Source organism: Heptranchias perlo, chromosome 8, assembly GCF_035084215.1.
Source record: "Heptranchias perlo isolate sHepPer1 chromosome 8, sHepPer1.hap1, whole genome shotgun sequence".
Taxonomy (NCBI): Eukaryota; Metazoa; Chordata; class Chondrichthyes; order Hexanchiformes; family Hexanchidae; genus Heptranchias; species Heptranchias perlo.
This window is the reverse complement of record NC_090332.1, coordinates 9540818-9564609: the sequence shown is the minus strand read 5'-3', so window position 1 is coordinate 9564609 and position 23792 is coordinate 9540818. Positions and strand designations below refer to the sequence as shown.

General features: G+C 45.9%; 1 protein-coding gene across 3 annotated transcripts in view; it reads left to right on the top strand.

The window, feature by feature from the left end:
• smyd3 (SET and MYND domain containing 3) overlaps positions 1-23792 on the top strand; it is a 602505-nt gene that overhangs the window by 541555 nt on the left and 37158 nt on the right. For all 3 annotated transcript variants that reach the window (XR_010963601.1, XM_067988627.1, XM_067988628.1), the window contains exons 9-10: positions 4019-4106; positions 12343-12517. Coding sequence is in view for 2 of the 3 variants with exons in the window: in XM_067988627.1 (XP_067844728.1) it covers positions 4019-4106; positions 12343-12517 (263 nt within the window). In the remaining variant the exon portion in view is untranslated. The remainder of the gene's footprint in view (positions 1-4018; positions 4107-12342; positions 12518-23792) is intronic.

Here is a 23792-nt window from a genome sequence, read left to right as displayed (position 1 = left end):
GGCAGCTGCTGTTCATAGCGGTGCCTCTCCGCACTTGGAAGCCTTCAGGCATTCTATGCACGAGGGAACAATTTGAAGTACATACGCTGAAAGTTTTTTTTCTTTCTCATTATGGCATGGAAATGAGATGGACAATATGGATTTTTGCAATAAACAAATGTGAATGGCTGCCCTGACTGAGCGGTGCCCTGCAGCCAGACGCACAATTGACGACTTTCTCTCTCTCACCTCTCTCACTCTTTTTTTCTTTCACTTTCTTTTTCTATCTTTCTTCCTCTCTTATTTTCTTTCTCTCCCACTCTTTTTTCTCTTTCGCTCTTTCTCTTTTTTCCCTTTTTCTTTCTTTTCCTATTCTCCTTCTTTCTCTCCCTCTCTTTCTTTATTTCTTTCTCTTTCGTTCTCTCTTTTTCTTTCTTTTTTTCTCTCTCTTTTCCTCTCACTCTTTTTCTCTCTCACTTTCTTTCTCTCTTTTTCTCCTACTTTTTTTTCTTTCTCTCTTTCTTTCTTTTCCTATGCTCTCTCTTTCTCTCCCTTTCTTTCTCTCTTCCTTGCTTTCTTTCTCTCTATATATATTTTTTTTCTTTCTCTCTCACTCTTTCTCTCTCTCATTCTGTTACATTTAGCACTTCTGTAGTTTAGACATTTTTTTTGTTCTATGACTCTGCCATCAGGCTAAGAGAGCCGACTTCAATGTAAATGCAAGTGGCCAGCACCCAGACATCATTCTCCTGCGATCTGAGCTGTAGAAGCTCCAAATGTAAAAGCATTGTTTCCTCTCTTTCGCTCTCTCTCTCCTCCTCACTCTCGCTTTCTCTCTTCCTCTCTCTCAATATGTATGTGGCTTTCTGGTATGCTTTCTTTCTGTTTATCTCGTATACAACAAAGGTGTCTCTGTGGATGTGTGTCATCTCGCTTTCTCTGTTGATGTGTGGTGCTCTCCATCTCATTCCTGCTCTGTCCCTTCTTTTTTGTTCTCTCTTTCTATTTCTGTCTAGCCAAAGAAGCTGTTTCTCTGTGGCTGCGCATGTCACTCTTTCACTGTCGCCCTGTGTCCTCTCCTCTCCTTTGTACATGTCACTCTTTCTCTGTCGTCCTGTGTCCTCTCCTCTCCTTTGTACATGTCACTCTTTCTCTGTCCTCTCCTCTCCTTTGTACATGTCACTCCTTCTCTGTTGCTCTCTGTCCTCTCCTTTGTACATGTCACTCTTTCTCTGTCGTCCTGTGTCCTCTCCTCTCCTTTGTACATGTCACTCTTTCTCTGTCCTCTCCTCTCCTTTGTACATGTCACTCTTTCACTGTCGCCCTGTGTCCTCTCCTCTCCTTTGTACATGTCACTCTTTCTCTGTCCTCTCCTCTCCTTTGTACATGTCACTCTTTCTCTGTCGTCCTGTGTCCTCTCCTCTCCTTTGTACATGTCACTCTTTCTCTGTCCTCTCCTCTCCTTTGTACATGTCACTCTTTCACTGTCGCCCTGTGTCCTCTCCTCTCCTTTGTACATGTCACTCCTTCTCTGTCCTCTCCTCTCCTTTGTACATGTCACTCCTTCTCTATTGCTCTCTGTCCTCTCCTCTCCTTTGTACATGTCACTCTTTCTCTGTCCTCTCCTCTCCTTTGTACATGTCACTCTTTCTCTGTCGCCCTGTGTCCTCTCCTCTCCTTTGTACATGGATCCTTCCAATGTAAGCAGCTTTTCTTCTTTCTTTCTCTCTTCTTCTCCCTTTCTAACTTTCTTTCTTTCTCTCTTTCTATACTTTTTTTCTTTTGCAAAACGGTTTTGCAAAACATCTGCTGCTACTAATTTAAGATTTTTGTCTTGCCTGTAATTAATTTTTTTTTAAAAAATAGGCCATTTCCTAAAAGTTCGTGGCTGCTGCAGAAGCAGAGTGATGGTGGCCAAACCAACTGAGTATTCCTGGACCCTCCCCCACCGAGGGAGTAAAACGCCCACGGGTCCATGTATCCTCTGTGTAGAGGCAATATTGCCAGAAATAAGTACAGAAAATGACTTACTGACTGGATTCTAATCGAAACCATCTGACGGCAGTAGCTTGGAGGGGTGGCTGTAGAACCACATCAAAAGCAGGCTGGTAAAACGGATGCACGTGTGGAGCAGCGTGGACTGAACACGTCCGAACTTCCAATTCTTGCGCAGAACACCCACCATTTATCAGGGCTCAAACAGAGTCTGCTTCAGTGAGCTGGCTTTCCCTCCGCCGACATGGAATTGCAGAAGAATTGGCCTTTTATACAGCAAGGTATCCTGCGGCGTAAGCAACTGGCCTTCTGCCGGCTGTTATTTCATGAGGGACGCTCTCTCTCCCTCTCCCTCCCTCTCCCTCTCTCTCCCTCTCCCTCCCTCTCCCTCTCTCTACCTGGTGCAGAGGGCAGTGTCTCGGAGCTGGAAAAAAAACTTGCCGATTCTCTGATGCTTTATAATGAGCTTGTAAATATTACCATGCAGCATGAGGAATGGGAGAGCACACCTGATTATAGAGAGGTGGGACTTAATATGTGAGTGCGTGTGTGTGTCTCACTCTCTCTTCCTCCCTTTCTGTCTCTTTCCTCAGTTTTCTCCCCGGGTTGGGTATGGTTCTGCGGGTGCTGGCAGCTGCCCGGTCCCTTGCCCAAGTGGACACTCTTCCTGTGAGTTTGGATAGTGATTGTCAGTAGGCTGGTCAACCATGGGGAGCATCAGCCAAGCCTGACCCTGACCACAGGCAACATCCACACGTGCGCTCTACAACTGATATCACTGGCTGGTGATCAGGAGGGAGAAGCCTACCTGGTTTTACTTGTCCCCTGGCCTGTAGCAGGGAAGGTCACTGCTGCACTCAGCTTTTGTACCATAACAACAACTTGCATTTATCTAGCACCTTTAACATAGTAAAACGCCCCAAGGCGCTTCACAGGAGCAATCATCGGACAAAATTTGATACCGAGCCACATCAGGAGATATTAGGACAGGTGACCAAAAGCTTAAGTTAAAGAGGTAGGTTTTAAGGAGCGTCTTAAAAGAGGAGAGAGAGAGGCGGAGAGGTTTAGGGAGGGAATTCCCGAGCTTAGGGCCTTGGCGGCTGAAGGTACGGCCGCCAAAGGTGGAGCGAAGGAAGTGGGGGAGACACAAGAGCCCAGAGTTGGAAGAACGCAGAGATCTCTGAGGGTTGGAGGAGGGCAAGGAGAGCAAGCTATTGTCCTCGATCGCTGAACACGCTGCTGTCTCTAGGGTGAGCTTTGGCAGAGCTGAATGACCCCCTGAGTTTTAAAACCCAAAGGCATTTCACACGAGAATCAGGGACATTTTACGTGCAATCAGGGATTCCATACAATGGGAGCAAATGGGAAGGGTTTTGGTCAGAGGAAATTCTGCGCCTAGACTGAGGATTTATTAGCCAAGTCTACTCTCACACTGTGGTCATGTTCTAAAGAGCGCCACAAGCTGCACCAAGAGTTGAAGTTTGTGCACTTTGTGGTAAATACACCATTCACCGGCTGTCCTGGTTCTGCCACACGGAACTTGCATTTATGTAGCGCCTTTCATGACCTCAGGAGGCCCCAAAGTGCCTTACAGCCAGTAAAGTACTTTCGAAGTGTAGTCATTGTTGTAATGTATGAAAAACTGTCGTTGTGAAAATAAATAGACAGGTGTAGTCAATGGCTACAAATTACACCAGTCAAGAGCATGACATGTTTAATAATCTTAAAACAAAAACACTTCCTCAGCACCAATGCCAGATGTAGGTCGGCTTACAGAGCAGTTTATTCCACCAACATCTGTTTATGCGGCAGAGTCGAAGCTCCTGAGGTGATTAGATGGTCTGTTGCTGTCAGAAATAAACCCTGTGGTTTTTTTTTGTTTGACGTGAGGCTGAGCAGGAAGGGGGAGGGGGAATTGGGACAAATGGACAGCGATAACTCTTACTCTTTCCAGGTAACGAGAGTGGGGTGGGGGGGTAATACATCGAGGCAGATGGGTTCTGACGCGGTCGGAAGAGTGAACTCAACTTCTTGTTCTGTGCAGGATGCTGACATGCTGGCTGGCGAGGAGCATTCCTGGAAGGAAATCAAGGAATCGATTGCAAAAGTGGAGGAATTACAACTTGCAGAAAGTATCCTTATGATTCAGGGCCTCAGGCCCATTTGACTCCAGTTTCATCTACTCAGGTGAGAGGGGAAACGAAGCTTGCACAAGAATAATTAGAACACGGAGGTGGGCTCCGACTCTATATATTTCATTTCGTGCCCACGGCTTCTCTTTTTCCAGTTTTGATTACTTTGAACTTCTCCCTTTGACAGGTTCAATTCCCCCCCCAACTCCTTCTGACTGAGAAACTGGGCAAGGGACCTCTTCTGAGGGCTCTGTGAGGAAACAATGGCGGGGATTACACAAGAGATTTCAGGGGTCGCTCAGCCAGAAATATTCCGTTCTTTCTTCCTACCCCTCCTCCCGCGCCTGACCACTTGCTTTGGCATCTGCCTCAAGGTACCAGTGTCATTTGGTGCAGCAACCCAGTGTGAGTGGCACTCGGTGCAGCCACAGAATGCCTGGATCATTTATTGCAGTAACAGTGTTGGAGTCATTTGGTGTGGTGACACAGCTTGCTTGCGGTAACAAATTGCCAAGTGTCGCTTGCCGCAGTGACACCATAACCATTGTCACGTGATGCAGTAACACGATGGTGGTATAGTTTGGTGCAGTAATAACACATCGCTGGTGTAACAGCGTGCGCCAACGAAATGTGACACTGGGCAACAATTCCTCTTCCACCAAATTTCCATATCTCGCTTGCATTATTGGGAAGGGACGAGAGGGCGAGGAACCTAGCAGAGCCCAGGCCACCAGATTCTCTGATCACATCCCTACAGGGAGGAAAATTTGGGCCTTCAAGCAGCCAGCTGAAGAACAGCATGCTAATATACTGGGTCACTAGAATGGTGTGTGTCTCCAGAGAGAAAAATGTAACATATTAAAAACAAGAGGAAAGAAAGTGCGTACGTGGTTCAAACACTGGTGCTGTTACTCACTTTTCCCAATCTGTTTCTGTACCATTCCCGGTTGGCGTATCACGCACTCTGCCGCTTGGCTGCCTCCCAAGTAGTGCATTGTATCAGCCCTCTACTGTACGTTAGCACTTAGTTCGTTTTTTCTGAGTCAGCCATGGTTCAGTGGGTGGCACTTTCACCTCTGAGTCAGAAGGTTGTGAGTTCCAGCCCCACTCCAGAGGCCTGAGCACAAAATCTAAGCTGACACTCCAGTGCCGCGCTGTCAGAGTCGCCGTCTTCTGGATGAGACATTAAACCAAGGCCCCATCTGCCCTCTCAGGTGGACCTGAAAGATCCCATGGCACTATTTCGAAGATGAACTGGGGAGTTCTCCCCAGTGTCCTAACCAATATTTATCCCTCAATCAACATGACTTCAAAAAAAAAATGATCTGGTCATTATCATATTGCTGTTTGTGGGAGCTTGCTGTGTGCAAATTGGCTGCCGCATTTCCTACATTCCAACAGTGACTACACTTCAAAAGTGCTTAATTAGCTGTAAGGCACTTTGGGACGTCGTGAGGTCGTGAAAGTTGCTATATAAATGCAAGTCTTTCTTTTTATTCCAACCCAATCATTTTCTTTGGCTGACAAAACATATTTGCTCTTGAATTTGCAAAGCTGTTAAGTAAATTGATGGCAGCTTGAAAGGTTAATTGCAAGGTAACTGTTATCGACTAGGTACCTCTTATATGGTAATGTGCCCAGCCTAGGTTGGTTGAGTGTTTCATTAGCCATCAATCTATGTGATACAAAGCAGTGCAGCAACAGCACTGCTCAATCGCCATGAGTTCAACTGCACAAAGATTCCACCTTTCGTCAACCCATTTGAGGTCCTGGTGGTGTCCATCCACTGTGGTGAAGTGTAAGGCTGTTTGTCGCAGCGCTAAAGATAAAACAGTTGTTTGCATAAAGTTTCAAGAGATTAAAACCAAGTGATCAAATGGCGGCTGGGCGGCACAGTGGGCTAGCACATGGCATGTCCTTTCACCCTCGAGGACCCACGTCTCCTCTATCTGCTGGTGGTCAGGGTCCCAGGTGAAATGGGTTTGAGCGGTTTCAACCCAGTCTGTAGTGGGCATGGACCCACAGCACAAAACTGTGCCTGGAACTAGAGATACACTAAACTAGCAATAGGCTGGCAAAGTCACTTGGAGAGACCTTTAGGGACGGCTGGTGAGGAAAATGGAAAACCCACATTGATGGTAGATGTTCCTGAGCTGGGGGTTGGGATATATTATTGGAGCAGGGGAGCAAGAGGGAATGTTTAATGGCGACACTGAGCACAAAAAAGTGGGAAAATATTCCACTTCCCGGCACTGACATCCTTCGCCCTATGAGCTCAAAATTCAACATAAATAATCATTTTGATGAAATTGAGGTTAACAATTATGTACAGAGGTCAAAAGAAGCTCAAGGTTTTGAAGCAGGGAATAAAGACCTGGTGCAGATTTTAACAGTGTCGCTTTTTTTTTTGTAAAGGGAGAAAGGAAGTAGAGCATTTGCTCGCAGCAGTCTGCCTTTTCATACCGTAAAATAATATACATCCCAGTAATCTCTCAGACATAGAATGTTATTAGCACAGAGTTCCTGGAGTTGGGTTTCTGACCCTGCTAGGCCGCTCGGATGACATCACTGGATTTGGCTCCACAGTAAACAGCAGGGCCACAACTCCATGCTGGCCTGAGAGAGAGCCTGACCCAGAAGTTCTTTCCAGGGGCCTGGTTTCCTGGGGTCGCATGACTGCAGATTAGCTCTCCGGCCGGTCTCGAAGTTTGTGCCCCCTCCGCCCCTGCCATTTGCTGTGAAGCCTCTCTTGGTCATATTGGGACGCTCCTGTCAGTGTTATCACCACAGTGGTCTTGCAGGGCTGGAGAACTGACTCAAAAATGTCAGCAAAAAATTTCTGGTTTGTCTATTAGTTTTACTCTATTTAAAAAATGCAGAGCACTTTGAACTAAAAGTAGTCCCCCTAGACTTCCCTTCCCCTTTAAGATGTAAAGAGGAGAGGGCTCAACCCGAAAAAATTTTAGGTTAATTTATTTTGGGAGGGGGTGGTGGTGGTTTCTGTACACTTGGATTCGTGCGCACTGCATACCCACCCCAGGGTTGGGTAGCTCTCACATCTCTGCCCTTTCGTGGACCTGACTTGTTCCCATTTAGAAGGTTTTAACAGATGGTCGATTGCTGTTTTCAAACCAAGTGACCAGCTGGCCTGAGAATTTCTTCATTTATTTTCTGGATGAGATACATGTGAACCGTTGCCAGAGCTGCTCCTGAGCCAACTGCGTGAAGGTGCTCAACATTGGCTGAGGGTATCTCACGTTCTGTAACTCTTACAGTTTCTCCCTCGGTGTTGTGCCCCAATGCCGTACTGCGGAACTTCTCACTGGGGGGGGGGGGGGTGGCTTTTGGCTCCACATGTGCTTCCAGTGCTTCACTCCAGTGGCCAGTGAGGGCGGCAGGCTTGTCAACCCTGAAGGGAATCGAAGACAAGCCCATTCCTGTCCTTATCGGATGTGCGGATTTTCCAGTGGAAGTCAATGGACGGTGATCAGGAATGGGGATCTTGGCGCGTTTTTTTTTTGCCTCCTCAACCCGGAGGTGCTGAAGGCCAATTGTAGTGCTTCTGCTGCCACCCCAACTGATATCAATGATCTCAGTAGAGACCAGGGATCAAACCTGGCACCATCTGGCCTTGTGTGGCTCAGTATAACGCCACTTGGTACCTTTACACAAACACACACACGCACACACACTCTCTTTCTGTCTCCCCTCACCCTTCCCTCTCTCCTCTCCTCGTTCTTTCTCTCTCCCCGCCTCGCTTTTCATTCGCCCTTCCCTTCCTTGTCCTCTCTCTAGCTCTTCCCCTGTTGCTCGCTCACTTCCTCTCTCTCCACCTCTCTCCCTACCTGTTCTCTCTCTCTCTCATCCTCTCTCCCTTCCTTTCTCTCTCTCCCCTCTCCCTTTCCTCCTCGTTCTCATTAAATGGAACAAATAATGCACATAAATACCTATTATTTCTGTCTATGAAGCCAGTATAATCACAGAAATTGCATGGCACACGACGAGTTTGGATTACAACACGTTGCCAGAGTGACCGGAGCATGTGAGCAACTCCTGTTGGCAAAGCTCACTTCTTAGATCGGAGCTTTCCACTGGTTACCTACAGTGATCCCAAAAACCTCATGGAAAAGAGCCTTCCATTATCAAGCCAAGTCATTCCTACATTAATGTACTACTGGCTGCCACATTTATATTTTATTTATTATTATATTTTGATTTGTTTTATGCATATTTTATTCGCGGCAAGAGTCTTTATGAAGTTGCTAAACAAAGCTCTAGATGATGTGGAACCGCCATGTTATTTTGGACAACCATCCAAGTCCTGCAGACTTTCCATCCCAACGTTCTGAATAATCACCTTGCATTTCTTATTTGTATAAAAAATATAATCCTTATTCGGTTTGCTGATTTATATTCCGAATCAAACAGAACGAGCCTGGTGATGAGGGTAGTGTCAACAGCGCTGTCTTGGACAGTGTCGAGCTTTTTGAGTGTTGTTGAAGCTGCCTCCATTCAGGCGAGTGGCAAGTTCCATCAGACTCTTGACTTATCATAGTAGGTACAGCACAGCAGGAGGCCATTCGGCCCGTCGTGCCTGTGCCGGCTCCTTCAAGAACTATCTGATTAGTCCCATTCCCCTACTCTTTTCCCATAGCCCTGTAAATTTTTTCCCTTCAAGTATTTATCCAATTCCCTTTTGAAAGTTACTATTGAATCTGCTTCCACCACCCTTTCAGGCAGCGCATTCCAGATCATTACAACTCGCTGCGTTAAAGAAGCCTTGGGCCTCGTAGATGGTGAAAAGGCATTGAGGAGTCAGGAGGTTAGCCATGTGTTGTAAAATACCCGGCCTCTGCCCTACTCTTGTAGCCACGGTCTTGATACGGCTGGTCCACTTAAGCCTCTGGTCAATGGTGACTTCCAAGTTGTTGATCATGGCTGGGTCAACCAGGGTGGTGCCATTGAGGGTAACAAAAAAAGGAGATGGCTGAGGTTTCTCGTGTTCAAGATGGTTATTACCTGGCACTTGCATGGCACGAATATTACCTGCCATTTGTCAACCCAAGCATGGATGTTATCCATGTTGCATTGCAGGCCAGCGTGGGCTGCTTCATTATCAGAGGGGTTGTGAATGGAGCTGAACAGTGTGGAATCATCAACAGACAGCCCCACTCCTGACCTTATAACTGAGGGAAGGCCATTGTTGAAGATGGCTCAGACCAAGGATGCTTCCCCAATGAACTCCTGCAGTGATGTCCTGGGACAGCAATGACTGGCCTCCAAGAACCATGATCTTCTTCCATTGTGTCAGGTATGATTCCAGCCACTGCAAAGCTTTCCCTTTGACCCCCATTGCCCTTGACACCGTTTAGAGCAGTTCACTTGGTTGATGTCTCTATCATCGGGCTCCATATCCACTCCCTCCACCACCAGCGCACTGTGACTGTAGTATGTCCGATGGACAGGAACTCACCAAGTCAACTTCGAAACTTCGACATTACCCTCCCCACTCCCCGCACCCGCCCCCTGCAACCTCTACCACCGAGAAGGAAAAGATAAGCCATCACTTCCAAGGTACACACCATCCCAACCTGGGCATATATCGCCGCCGTTCCTTCATCGTCACTGGGCTGATATCCTGGGATTTCCCACCTCACACCATTGTGGGAACACCATCACCTGCAGCAGTTCAAAGAGAAGGCCCACCACCACTCCCTTCTCAAGGCAACTAGGGATGGGCAATAAACGCAGCCTTGCCAGCATCGCCGACATCCCGAGAAGAAATAAAAAACCAGAATGAATGAAGGGTTTGTGACGACCCAACACTCCTGGGGGCGAAAAGGAAGCCCTTGAATTGCTGCGTCTTCAGCCTCATCAAACGTTCCTCGGGTTTGAGGGTCTGCTTCTCCACAACACAGCTGCACATCATGCAGTTTTGTGTGTAAACTGTTCAATCCTACCGCCTGTCATTTAGAGGTGGAGTTCCTGTTTAATTAGTGCAGATGTAACATGTGTGTGTGTTTTATATATTTAAAAAGGGAAGAAACCACAAGACAAGAGCCGAGCTGGTTCCTGGAGTGTGATATTACATGGAAGCGGCTTGTTCTCTTAACAAGCAAGGGCATTTGCCTCCCAAGCTGTGTTACGAACATGTCTGGATTCATTCACCCAGATACATCCTCAGATTAGGTTACTTACCACGCAAAAAAACAGGCATGAGTAATTTAAAATAGTCTTTTCTTGTTCTTCGAAACTGTTTGATTTCTTACTGAAATAGATGCTTGGTCTAACCAGGGTCTGCGATCGTCACATCCCCCCGTGTATGGGCTTTATCTCATCTGGTATTAGGATCCTGATAGACCAGGAAAGAGAAAAGCCGCTTGCAGGGTTCCCCGGTCAGGCCAGCCGGTGAGATACAGAGTACGAAGGACAAAGGGGAGTGCTCGCCTTCAATATACGTCAGCACACTCTTTGGAAACCAAAAGAGAGAGGCAGGCCTTTCACAACCTCAGGACGGCCTAAAGCGTCTTACGGCCAATGAAGTACTTTTTGAAGTGTAGTCGCTGTTGTAATGTAGGAAACGTGGCAGCCAATTTGCGCACAGCAAGGTCCCACAATCAGCAATGAGATACATGACCAGATCATCTGTGATGTTAGTTGAGGGATAAATATTCGCCAGGACACTGTGGAGAACTCCCCTTGCTTTTCTTCGAAATGGTGCCATGGGATCTTTTACATCCACCTGAGAGGGCAGATGGGCTGTGTGGCTGACAGTGATGCACACTTAGCCATTACTTTTATCATTTCCTTTTTTGGCAGAGGGAGGTGGACCTTTCTGACCTTCAGCCAGTATAAAAGTTGCTGGCTTTCCCATGCAGCGTCACGTAACGTGACATGACGGGAAGGAAGAGGCAGTCCCTTTGTAATCACAGGTCTGTCGAGTACTTGTGTGGGTGTTCCTGCAGGATGCCTACATGGCGAACCCCATGTTCCAACCATGCCAACAGAACCTGACGCACTTCCCCACAGGGAGGAGAGATGGATATGTGAGACGTGCCGGTACTGCTCTCTCACGCTTCCCAGCAACCAGCCATAGAGCGGCATTAGAGGCTTATCCTGCTGTGGAACCCAGACAGAGGGAGAAAAGAATAGAGGGAGTAATAAAAAAAAACATGACCGAATGAAAGGCCAGAGAGTGGTCTTGAACCTGCAACGTTAGAATGGTACCAGGGATGAGGGACTTCAGTTACATGGAGAGACTGGAGAAGCTGGGATTGTTCTTCTTCGAGCAGAGAAGGTTAAGGGGAGATTTAATAGAGATGTTCAAAATAATGAAGAGTTTTGACAGAGTAAATAAGGAGAAACTTTCCACTGGTAGGAGGACCGTTAACCAAAGGACACAGATTTAAAGTAATTGGCAAAAGAACAAGAAGGGAGATGAGGACAATTTTTTTTACGCAGCAAGTTGTTATGATCTGGAATTCACTATCTGAAAGGGTGGTGGAAGCAGATTCAATTGTAACTTTCAAAAGGGAATTGGATAAATACTTGAAGGAAAGCACCAAGGTTGAAGAGAATAGGAGAGAGAAAGTGAGGTAAATCGGGAAGTAGTTCTTACGCGGCCAGATTTGGTTTTTAAAGGCCTCGAGATTGTGAGGAAGAAAGGAAAGACCGAGGAAGGTAAGGAGTACCAGTGTTTTGAGTCCCTGGGAAAAGGAGGACTTAGAGTAGGAGACCGTGAGCTGAGTCTTGAGTTCGAGAGGAGGCAGGGCGCATGGGACGACATATTTGGAGCTTTGGAGGAACAAGATATCCTCTTATGTATAAAAAATATAATACAAACATACGAATTAAGAGCAGGAGTAGGCCATTCGGCCCCTCGAGCCTGCTCTGCCATTTGATAAGTTCATGGCTGATCTGATTGCGACCTCAACCCTACTTTCCCACCGACCTAATAGCATTGGGGATGTGGTCACACATAATACAAAACAAGTATTCACTGCTTCTGCTTTGAACTGTCTAGCACACTGTTCCAATATTAAAAAAAACTAATTAAATTCAAGATACATTATGTGTCTAATGTTTGTTTAGGAACAAAGTAGCCAAGAGCACGAGGCACTCCAGAACAGAGCAGATGCCCTTATTTAGCTTAAAGCAGCTGTCTTTTGTAAAATAATATCTTCTGGGTTTTTTTATTAATCTTCTTGCCTGACTCCTTAACTGAAGTTAATAACAGACTGGGAACAAATTGTGGACATGTGCCAGGCTTTTATAGATAAGAATCGCGATATCCTCCCAGACACTAACCTCTATTTGGTGAAGATGTTCGATGCCACGATGGACGCCTGCATTCACCTTGCCCGCTGGGAGGACGCCTTGCGTAATGGCGTGAGGACTCTGCATCCGTATCGGTAAGTGGCAAAACTCCGATGGTCATGGTGTCATCTCTGTCTTTGTGTGTTTGCCTGAGAGAGTATGTGTGTATGTGTGTGTGTATGTGTTTGTTTGAGAGTGAGTATGAATGTGTGTGTATGTATTTGACTGAGTGTGTGTGTGTATGTTTGACTGAGTGTGTGTGTATGTGTTTGAGAGTGTGTTTGTGATTGACTGAGAGTGTGTGTATGTGTTTGTCTGAGAGTGTGTGTGTGTGTTTGAGAGTGTGTTTGTGTTTGACTGAGATTGTGTGTTTGTGATTGACTGAGAGTGTGTGTGTGTGTTTGAGAGTGTGTTTGTGTTTGACTGAGAGTGTTGTGTTTGTGATTGACTGAGATTGTGTGTAACTGTCGCCAGTCCTGTCAAGTCTGAGACTCATCCATTTTTATTTAAAAATTCTATCTATTTAAATATATCTCACTCATAATAAAAATGCAGCCTCGTGAATTTTATTGGTTTTACAATCTTGTCTCACTCTTTTTGGTCATAAATCTGACTCTTAACATTTGCCTGGTATTGATGGCCCTCCCCTGATACTCTTCATCCAGTGCAGCTCTCCGTGGCCTTTGCTGTTGGTTAGCAGAAGGGAGACCAAAAGATTGAGTCAGAGAATAACATCTTTAACTTAATCACCAGCTGTGAAATCTGTGCTAAGCAGCTTCGCTGAAGCCTTTTAATTCAATTTGACTCTTCAGAGGCTCGGTTTGTGTTTCACCCACAATAACAAGTGTGTCACAATATCTTTTTGAAGTTATTTTACATAGGAACAGGAGTAGGCCATTCAGCCCCTCAAACCTGTTCTGCCATTCAATTAGATCATGGCTGATCAGTTTCTCAACTCCATTTACCTGCCTTGGTTCCATATGCCTTGACACCCTTACCCAACAAAAATCTATCGATTTCAGTCTTGAAAGTTTCACTTGACCCCCAGCCCCAACAGTCTTTTTGGGGGAGAGAGTTCCAGATTTCCACCACCCTTTGTGTGAAGAAGTGCTTCCTGACATCACCCCTAAACGGCCTAGCTCTAATTTTAAGGTTATGCCCCCTTGTTCTGGACTCCCCCCACCAGAGGAAATAGTTTCTCTCTATCCACCCTACAGTGGTGTTACTACACACCATTCCTCATCCAGAGACACACAGGCTGAGGTGACGATACCTCCATTTTCCTCACCCGCTTGCTCTATGTAACCTAGGAGGTGTGCAAGAAAGAGACCTGAGTTATCCAGGCTCTCTCTATCTATGGTACCTGTCCATTTGAACAGTTTTGTAACAGACCTCATCTGAAAATTTCTAAAATGTCTATTGTTTTTTTTAGAAAAGTCTAATTTCCGCACCCCTCCCCCCCCTTCCTTCTGTATCTTATGATGTGCAGAAATTGGTTGTTCATGGACAAAATTAGTTGACAATCTCATCAGCAAAACAAGTCTCGGAACTTAAACCCTGACTCCATCCCAAAGCCTCACCCGTCCTGATTCCTCATCCGTTTTTGGAGCTGACGAAAGATGCCAACCATAACCTTGGGCTCTCTGCCTCCCCCACTATGGGGATTGTGCTGGGATAGTGACATCTGTAAGGTGCCTACACCCTACCATTTCATGGCACAGTGTGTTAGGAGCACAAGAAACCCATCCTGTTTTATTCCTTTTTACAGCAAAGTAACAGGCAAATGTGGGTGAGATACCTCTAGCAGTCATCCCCCACACACAAAAGTAGCCACCACAACAGTGCAAAGTGCACTGATACTCGATAAATGTGTTCACTTTTTCTACTTGTACCAGATGTGGTGACGTTGTTTATTGACGCTGAATGGATAAACATCCCCCAGGAGGAGGAGTAATGTAGAGTGAGCTCTCAGCTGCATTTTCACCTGACCAGATGTCTGGTGTATACCGTAAACAGGAAGAACCTTATCCTGTTGGGCCATTCCCATCCCTTTTCTGTTCCCCTGCCCCCCCCCCTTCCTATTTCTGCCTTCCATCTCCCACGCTCCACTACATGTTGCATATTCCCCAGGCTGAGAGAATGATAGGTAACCTTCTCCCAGATCCCCACTGCTATACAGATCTCGAGTTGCCCATTAGGAGATTTGCTGGAGCAATCGAGGGTGATGTGTCTACTGAACAGCCCATCCCTGCTTGTGGGGAGGCAGCAAGACTCGGTCAGGCAACTTCTCGACCCCTCACCCCAACATTGCGACTGCCTGAAATAAATGATGGGCACCATTGCCGTGTCCTAATCATGCAGTGACACAAGCGCACTGTACCACAACCAGTGATTCATCCTCGACATGCTCTCTCTCACAAACCCGTAGATTGTATGTAGTTTTTGCAATGTCCATGATGAAAATTGAGATGAGGGTGAAAGAAGTAGACTATTTCACATGTCAGTCAGGCTTGTTTTTAAATCTCTGATCTCATATAGGCATGAATTGGTCTTCGACTGGAAGATGACATTTCTCGCACATCTGTATTTTCTTAGCTGTTATCACAGTGACGCATAAATGCCAAGTTAAAATGAATCATTCCTTTGCATTTTTCTTGTGAATGTCAGTGAAATATATTTAAAGCAGTGTGTTTCTGGATTTTCTGTATTAGGATCCCTAATACAAATACTGGGAACCCATCTGTCCCTTGTTTCCAAAAGATAGGTTGATGAAAGCAAAATCAGGCAGGGTGTAAAACAGGTGGCCGATCCGATCCTGTGAGTTTCCCGCCTGTGGGGGGTGGGGGGAGGGGCGAGGGGTTAGGTTAAAATTTCCCCCATATGTCAGCAACCCAAAGGAAACCAGCAGTGTAATGGTAGAAAACAGTTATCAGTACACAGCAACAGAAATAGCGAGCTAGTAAGTCAACAAACCTGATGGCATCGGGGACCCACTGGGATCCAGTTGCAATGCTCTTAGGTTCAGGGCACCTCAGTTTGAAAACCTATGGGTTAAAGAAAAGATGAATAGTTTAGTCTCTGCTTTCAACTTCTCCGAAATCCCTTTTATGCTGTTGTATAAATGTCGCAGCACTAATGTACAAGGCCTCGAGTCAAGAAGCAGCAGAGCTTTAATGACTGGTTAACCAGAGAGGGAACTGAGGCTACTACCATCTCCTTGACCAGCTGAATTCACTAGATTGCGGTTGGCAGCTTTCTGAGTCGACTTGCTTCCAGCCGCTAGCAGCCCTCGGTGAGTTACGTCAGAGGGAAATGGAGCAATAATAGTTTAAAATATCAAACACCTCACCCATTGCCACCTCAGGAATTCACTGGCTGGTGGAATTCCTTCTAATAAGTTGACTTTTGACATTGAAGTGTTCATTAAGTCCTGATGAACTGTACAATGAGTTAACTTCAAACCCCAGAGATTATATAAAAATATAATACTTTTCCCCCTGATGACACTTGACATTCAAATTCTTTTTGTCCTCCTCCTCCTCCTTCCCAACCCCCCACCTACCCCACACACACACACACACACACACACACACACACCTGAAAATATCAAATGCTTTAGGGTCTGAAACATCGTATTATTATAAGGAGAAGATATTAGAGGCAGTTCCGTGATCTGGTGTTCAGAGCAGGGAGCAGTGCTCACAGTGCATCCGGGGAACTCACAGGCGTACTCAATGCTCCCGCACAGATGTGAACGCCTATCCTTCTCCTCCCTACAACCTTGCTGTGCTGAAATCGAGACGCATTGTGGTCTCCGACTCCAATCCAGGATGAGATGTTAATTGTTTAATTTAAATAAGTGGCCTGTGAATGTAGTGCTTTGATGTAGTAATGTGTTGTGTCCAGGAGTAGCCCTGAAACAGGCGGGCGCCTTGGACACCCAACGTTAGGCCCCTCTCAAAATGGCGCTGGCTGCGTTGCCGGTGTTAATGGAGCGGTAAGGCTATCGACCCCAATGTGAAACCGTTACCGTCGCATTAAACCCAGGTGAAGGCAGGGAAAATCGACCCCAACGTGTGAAAAGTTGGCCAAGAAGAGCAGAATTCCGTCCAAGCTACCTTTCCTTCCATTTACAAAGTGCAGTCTTCAGTTATCAGAGATTGTGGCTGGTAATTGTACTGAATTATTGCTTTATCTGTGTTATTGGTAACAAAGGGCTTAGGAACAAAGATAATGCTTATATAGAGTAGGTGGAGACCATTAAAGTGTAAAGCTCACCAATATAAAGTGTCTTAATGAGTAAACATGCTGCATTGTTCTGTTCAAACTGTGTCGTGTGTCACCATAACTGAAGTTTCATCTTCAAATACCATTTGAAGCACTTCAGTCTTGGTTCCCCTCCCCATGAAAGGTACTTCCCTTGAATAAATGTTGCTTTGCAGTGTGGTACTGATCCACAGGAGTTTGATCCCTGCTCTACTGATCTCGGTAAGAGCAGGAGTTTGAACATCGAGTCAGATCCAACATTTTTTTTTGTTGTGGCAGTTCTAACTTTTTCATCCTGAATTCCTGTCTTTTCTGCATATCTTTCATTCCCTTATTTCCCAAGTAAATATGTATCTTCCTTCTGAACACCTCAATTGATTTTGCATCTGTACCTTCTGGGGCGATATGCTCCACATTTCTTTACGAGAAACAATTTTTCTTGAATTTGCTGTCAACTAGATTATGTCCCCTGGTTCTACTGGAGGGGAATATCATTCCACATTTACCCTGTCAATTTTTTTCATTATTTTTACACACTGCAATTAGATTATCCCTTAACCTCCTCATCTCCGGTGAATATAACCCAAGTCCATCCAATATCTTATAACTCACGTCACCTGCCAATACTTACTGTCTCGTCTCAGTTAAAGAATGGGCATTTGGTGAGGTAACTTCTTTAGGGAGATTTCTTTTTGTTCTTTCTCTCTCGCTCTCTTTCATTCTCTCTTTTCTCTCTCTGTCTTTGTCATCTTTCTGTCTATTTCATTCATTTTCTCTGCCCCCACTTTCTCCCCCACACTTATTAACTGACTTTTTCTCTCCAGAAAACAGCCTGTATCAATTTAAATTTGTTTCTTTCGAACAATCTTATTGTAAGGCTCCCAGAAACCTCAACCATCAACTCCTTTTAGGATTACTCCTATTGCTGGTGAGTTTTGAAAGTCCAACCCATCATCTTATGTGGACATCACGATTAGTGTCTGGAGTGGCCTCCACGAATGGTACTTCCCTACACCTGTTTATGGACTTCCGGTGCCAGACTTGGGAGAACCTGCCGTGTTCAAGTTGGCCCCTGTTGGATATAATTTAAAACGCAGAGCTTAAAATGCAAAACTTAACCCAGGTAGCTATCTTCCAGATCAGGGGCACCATCTTAGCTCCATATCTCGGTTACCCATAGAAACACGATTTGCCTTCCTTTAGTCTAGGCTCCTGGCTACCCTCACTGGGAGCCAAATTATCTAGCGTTACATAAAGCCTCCAGCACAGAAACAGGCCATTCGGCCCAACTGGTCTACGCCGGCATTTATGCTCCACACGAGCCTCCTCCCATCCTACTTCATCTCATCCTATCAGCATATCCTTCTATTCCTTTTTCCCTCATGTGTTTATCTAGCTTCCCCTTAAACACATCTATGCTATTCGCCTCAACTACTCCCTGTGGTAGCAAGTTAAAAAAAAAACACACCCTGTCTCCACAATTAAACTCGGACTTGTGGTGAGGGTCATTGCCACCACTCGGTTAACGGATCATTTTCATTGGGATCTTTGTATTGTCAAGAAAATATGTTTTTTTTTAAATGACAGGGCCTGTACATTTGGCCTGATTGTGGGACCTGATAATGGAGCGTTGCTCTAAATCTGCGCAGTGACATGTTGAAAAGGAGCAAGTAACAGCATGTCACCGTGACTGCCGTACCGCGGTGCGTTGGGAGAGTTTTATCGGAATCCCAAGCGTGCGGAGCAGATAGGGAGCAGGAAAGGAGTTTCGGAATGACCAGGAGCTGATAGCCTTGTGGGTATATTCCCCTCCGCTGCGCTTATTTGAAATTGCAGCCAAATAATTAGTAATGTGATACGTTTGCCTGAATAAGTACATTTGAAGAAATAATTTGCCTAATTGCATCGGACTGATTTCCCTTATGAATAGTGCTTTGCAGATCTGACAAGTTAAGATGTTAGTACAACACAGGCCAGCCTTTTAATGATACCTCGACAATTATAAAAAATTATATACTATTTTGTCATATTTGCTCTTTTAATTCCTCATTGCCGTAATGATTGTAATCATCTGCAAAGTGTTTTGTCACGCTGGCACAGGACCGACCCCTGACCCCAAGAAAGCTTCCAAAATCTTTTTTAATGCATTAACTCATTAAGGGGGCTGACCCCCCCAGAGTGTTTTGTTGTTTGTTGAGAAGTGTTCATTAGTATAAATTCTAAGTGTAAATGTCATTCCTTAACTGCTGTATACCAAGAATCTTCGACCAATATTCTGCTAATCAAAAAACTATATATTGGTTACCCTTTTCCTTAAGATGCTGTGCACTGATATCTGATTGTCCCTGTTGTCTTACCGCCTTCCTCTCTCTCATCTTGGCCACTGCTACAACTACTTGTTATTTGCATCATGCCTCCATGACAACAACTTGCACTTAATGTAGCGCTTTAAACATGGAAAAAAACATCCACGGCTCTTCACAGAGGCGTAATCAAACCGAGGTTGGACCCCCGAGCCAAAGGACGAGATCTTTGGAGAGGTGAGCGGTCGGTTTTAAGCAGGGCCTTAAAGGAGAAGAGGGAGGCGGAGAGGCTTAGAGCCTAGGGCCTAGATGACTGAGGCTCAGCTGCTAACTGTGGGCTGAAAAGAAGAGGTGGTGGATGCAGGAGGCCGGAGTCTCAGAAGCGGAGAGATTTGCGGGGGGCGGGGGGGGGGGGTGGAGGAAGGGGTTTTTAGGGCTGGAAGAGGTTACAGAGATAGGGAAGGGTGAGGCTAAGAAAGGATTTAAATACACCAATTTTAAATTTGAGGCATTGCCAGTTTAAACAGGGGCGGTGGGCGAGCGGGACGTGATGCGGGACGTGATGCGGGCAGCAGAGTCACGGACGAGCTGAAACTTGGGTTCACACGCCTGTAAAGGAACCAGTCCAATTCTTCCCTTTAGACGAACGCAAAGAAAATCGGCCGGGTTCCTTTACAGACCCACCGGCCCACCCGATTTTCTAAAATCCGCCGCACCCAACTAATCCAGTGCTTCTGGGTTCAGAACCAAGAAAGTCTCCCCGACTGTACCATCAATGAAGACTAGTAAAAAGTAATGATGGAAGCCCACTGTTCCTTTTCTTAGTAATTGCCAAAATGTGGGCCCGTGGTACAATCAGTTGAATACTTGCTTCTGAAATGCAGGGTCACTGAGAGTTGTGGGTATAAGGCGGCCTGTCAGTGTCCCTGTATCAACATCAGCCCTGGTCTCAGCTGGGCTACTGGAGTACTCCACATCAGTTGGTGATGTACCCTTACAGGGTGGGAGTACGGCAAAGGAATTATAAAAAGCTAATCACAATTTCTTTCCGGGATGGAACATGGTGACCAGAATTGCACACAGTACTCCAAATATGATTAGCCCCTTCTACAGCAGCAGCGCGATCTTGCACGGTTCGTACACGGTGTCAGCTGTGGCTCAGTCGGCAGCGCTCTTGCCTCTGAGTCAGAAGGTTGTGGGTTCAAGTCCCACTCCAGGGACTTGAGCACAAAATCTCGGCTGACACTCCAGTGCCGTGCACTACCGAGCGAGTGCTTCACTGTCGGAGGTTACACCTTTCGGATGAGATGTTAAACCGAGGCTCCGGCCTCCCTCTCAGGTGGGTGTAAAAGATCCCATGGCACTATTCGAAGAAGAGCGGGGCAGTTCTTCCCGATGTCCTGGCCAATATTTATACCTCAACCCACATCACTAAAAAGCAGATTATCTGGTCATTATCACATTCTGTTGAAGGAACCTTGCTGTGTGCAAATTGGCTGCCGCGATTCTGACATTATAACAGTTCAAAAGTACTGTGTGCACATTGGCTGTAAAGGGCTTTGGGGCGTTATATAAATGCAAGTCTTTTTTTTGCTTTTTACTCTGTCCCTCTGTTAATGCAACCATACTTGCCTTGTTTTTACTGGGCTGCTTCAATGTGCGCAGGTGGGGTGGGAGGGCGGAGAGAGGGGACGCTTTAATCACACAACAGAAGGAGCCCGTGTAGTACACGATGCACCAAGTAGTGAAGGCACTGTGTTACATAAAGATGAGATTGCACCTACGCATGGGGTGCACTGTTGATACGATAAAAGCACCAGGAAACATCAGCGTTTTCATTATGTGACGGCTGTCACTTTGCCATGAGCTTTTGGAGTACTGTGCACAGTTCTGGTCTCCATGTTATAAAAAGGATATAGAGGCACTAATGAAGGTGCAAAAAAAATTTACAAGGATGATACCGGAACTGAGAAAGATCAGGAAAGATTGAGCAGGCTGGGGCTCTTTTCTCTAGAAAAGAGAAGATTGAGGGGTGAACTGGTAAAGGTCTCTTAAGATTATGAAAGGGTTTGATAGGGTAGACGTAGAAAAGGTGTTTCCACTGACGGGGGGAGACCAGAGCTAGGTAGGGGACATAAATATAAGATTATCAGGGTTGTATTCTCTAGAGTTTCGAAGGTTAAGGGGTGATCTGATCGAAGTTTATAAGATATTAAGGGGAACAGATAGGGTGGATAGAGAGAAACTATTTCCGCTGGTTGGGGATTTTAGGAGTAGGGGGCACAGTCTAAAAATTAGAGCCAGACCTTTCAGGAGCGAGATTAGAAAACATTTCTACACACAAAGGGTGGTAGAAGTTTGGAACTCTCTTCCACAAACGGCAATTGATACTTGCTCAATTGCTAAATTTAAATCTGAGATAGATAGTTTTTTGGCAACCAAAGGTATTAAGGGATATGGGCCAAATATATGGAGTTAGATCACAGATCAGCCATGATCTTATCGAATGGCGGAGCAGGCACGAGGGGCTGAATGGCCTACTCCTGTTCCTATGTTCCGAGTAATAAATCCAATGGGGAATTCAGGAAACTTCTTCACCCAGAGAGTGGTTAGAATGTGGAACTTGCTCCCACAAGGAGTAGTTGAGGCGAATAGTATAGATGCATTTAGGGAGAAACTAGATAAACACATGATGGAGCAAGGAATTGAAGGGTATGCTGGATAGGGTTAGATGAAGAGGGGAGAGAGGAAGCTGATGTGGAGCTCAAACACAGGCAAAGACCTGATGTGCCGAATGGCCTGTTTCTGTGCTGTAAATTCTAGGTGGTCCTGTCTGGGTTTCTGGGTGTAATTTTGTACATTTTTTGAGTGTGAATGCTGGCTACTGGATGGAGCGTCACCCGACCCAGTGGCATCACACGTTCCGCCAAGTGCCGCTCCCAAGAGTTGTTATGGCCCTGCAAGACCGGGGATCGTAGTGGCCCTGGAGGAGGGAGGGGGGGGGGGGTCACTTCTCCTGGTGTGAAAACCTTTCCTCGGCATTGTAGCCACCTCAGCTGTAACGCAGACGCTTTCCCCGTGACGGTCAAGCTTGTTTGACAAATTCTGCTCCTTTGGGTCAGCCCCACACAGATGTTCATGTCAACGTACACAGGGGATATTCTGTAGTGGTCAGGCTCTTCAGACTTTGAGAGAACTCCACTGAGTACAGTGGATTTATCCAAGAAACGCTGTGTTCGAATCGCCTCGAAGTTGGTAGCAACAGAGTTAAGTGGGTCTTGAGAATCCAGAGGTCTGAGTTACTGGAAATCCAATGAATCTAAAGTATTGCCTTTGATGCTGTCTCCTTAAGGTCAGGCTTCTAAAGTGACCCTTTCTGTGGTATATTTATTTAAATAGTTTTGCCTGCTGTGTAATAGTGAAGATCTTTTGTTGGCTTGATAAAGAATGTCGATACCACGAGAAGTCGAGGTTGGAACCCAGCTTTCCAGATTGGGCCACATACTTGTGGCCTGACTTGCGTAGCGAACAGTCCTCGTAACATTGACTCATCCTCTCTAACAGAGCCTGCATCTGCAGAGCAGGGGTTGGCTGAGCCTTGGGCTTTTAGCCGAGGATGTCATTGTTTTCCTGCCCAAAGACTGTATTTATTTGAACCTTTTCTGGTGTTCTGTCTTCTTGGCTGCCTTCTGTTGATCTAGCACAGTGTACATGTTTAGGGCTCTCCGTGGCTACTTACCATAAAAACCGGTGCGTAAATCATGCCCCAATTTTAGAATAGTTGACACTAATGTGTAAGTCACTTATTGAGAGGACCTAAGAATATGCAATGCAGCAGATTATACAGTACTGGAAGGAGCAGCGGTGGATCATTTTCAATTTTCTTTCAATAACAAGAGGAGATTGTTTAGAGTATCTGTCCTGTGCTGTGAAGTGATGGGGCACTGTTTCTTCCTCTTTCCTCTTTCAACTTGATAACCTTCCTATCCTCCTTATGCTGGCAGAGTGATGTGCTAACTGAAAGTGACTTCTTTCCACCCTCTTCCTTTCCCCCCGGCCCAACTCCGCGACTCGTGAATAAACACACGCACACTCTCTCCATCCACTGTGTCCAGAACTCGAACCTGTGCGTTGTCCTGTATCTAACAGACCCGAACCTGTGCGTTGTCCTGTATCTAACAGACTCGAACCTGTGCATTGTCCTGTATCTAACAGACTCGAACCTGTGCATTGTCCTGTATCTAACAGACCCGAACCTGTGCGTTGTCCTGTATCTAACAGACTCGAACCTGTGCATTGTCCTGTATCTAACAGACTCGAACCTGTGCGTTGTCCTGTATCTAACAGACTCGAACCTGTGCGTTGTCCTGTATCTAACAGACTGGAACCTGTGCATTGTCCTGTATCTAACAGACTGGAACCTGTGCGTTGTCCTGTATCTAACAGACTCGAACCTGTGCGTTGTCCTGTATCTAACAGACTCGAACCTGTGCGTTGTCCTGTATCTAACAGACTCGAACCTGTGCGTTGTCCTGTGTCTAACAGACTCGAACCTGTACTTTGTCCTGTATCTAACAGACTCGAACCTGTGCGTTGTCCTGTATCTAACAGACTCGAACCTGTGCATTGTCCTGTATCTAACAGACTCGAACCTGTACTTTGTCCTGTATCTAACAGACTCGAACCTGTGCGTTGTCCTGTATCTAACAGACTCGAACCTGTGCGTTGTCCTGTGTCTAACAGACTCGAACCTGTGCGTTGTCCTGTGTCTAACAGACTGGAACCTGTACATTGTCCTGTA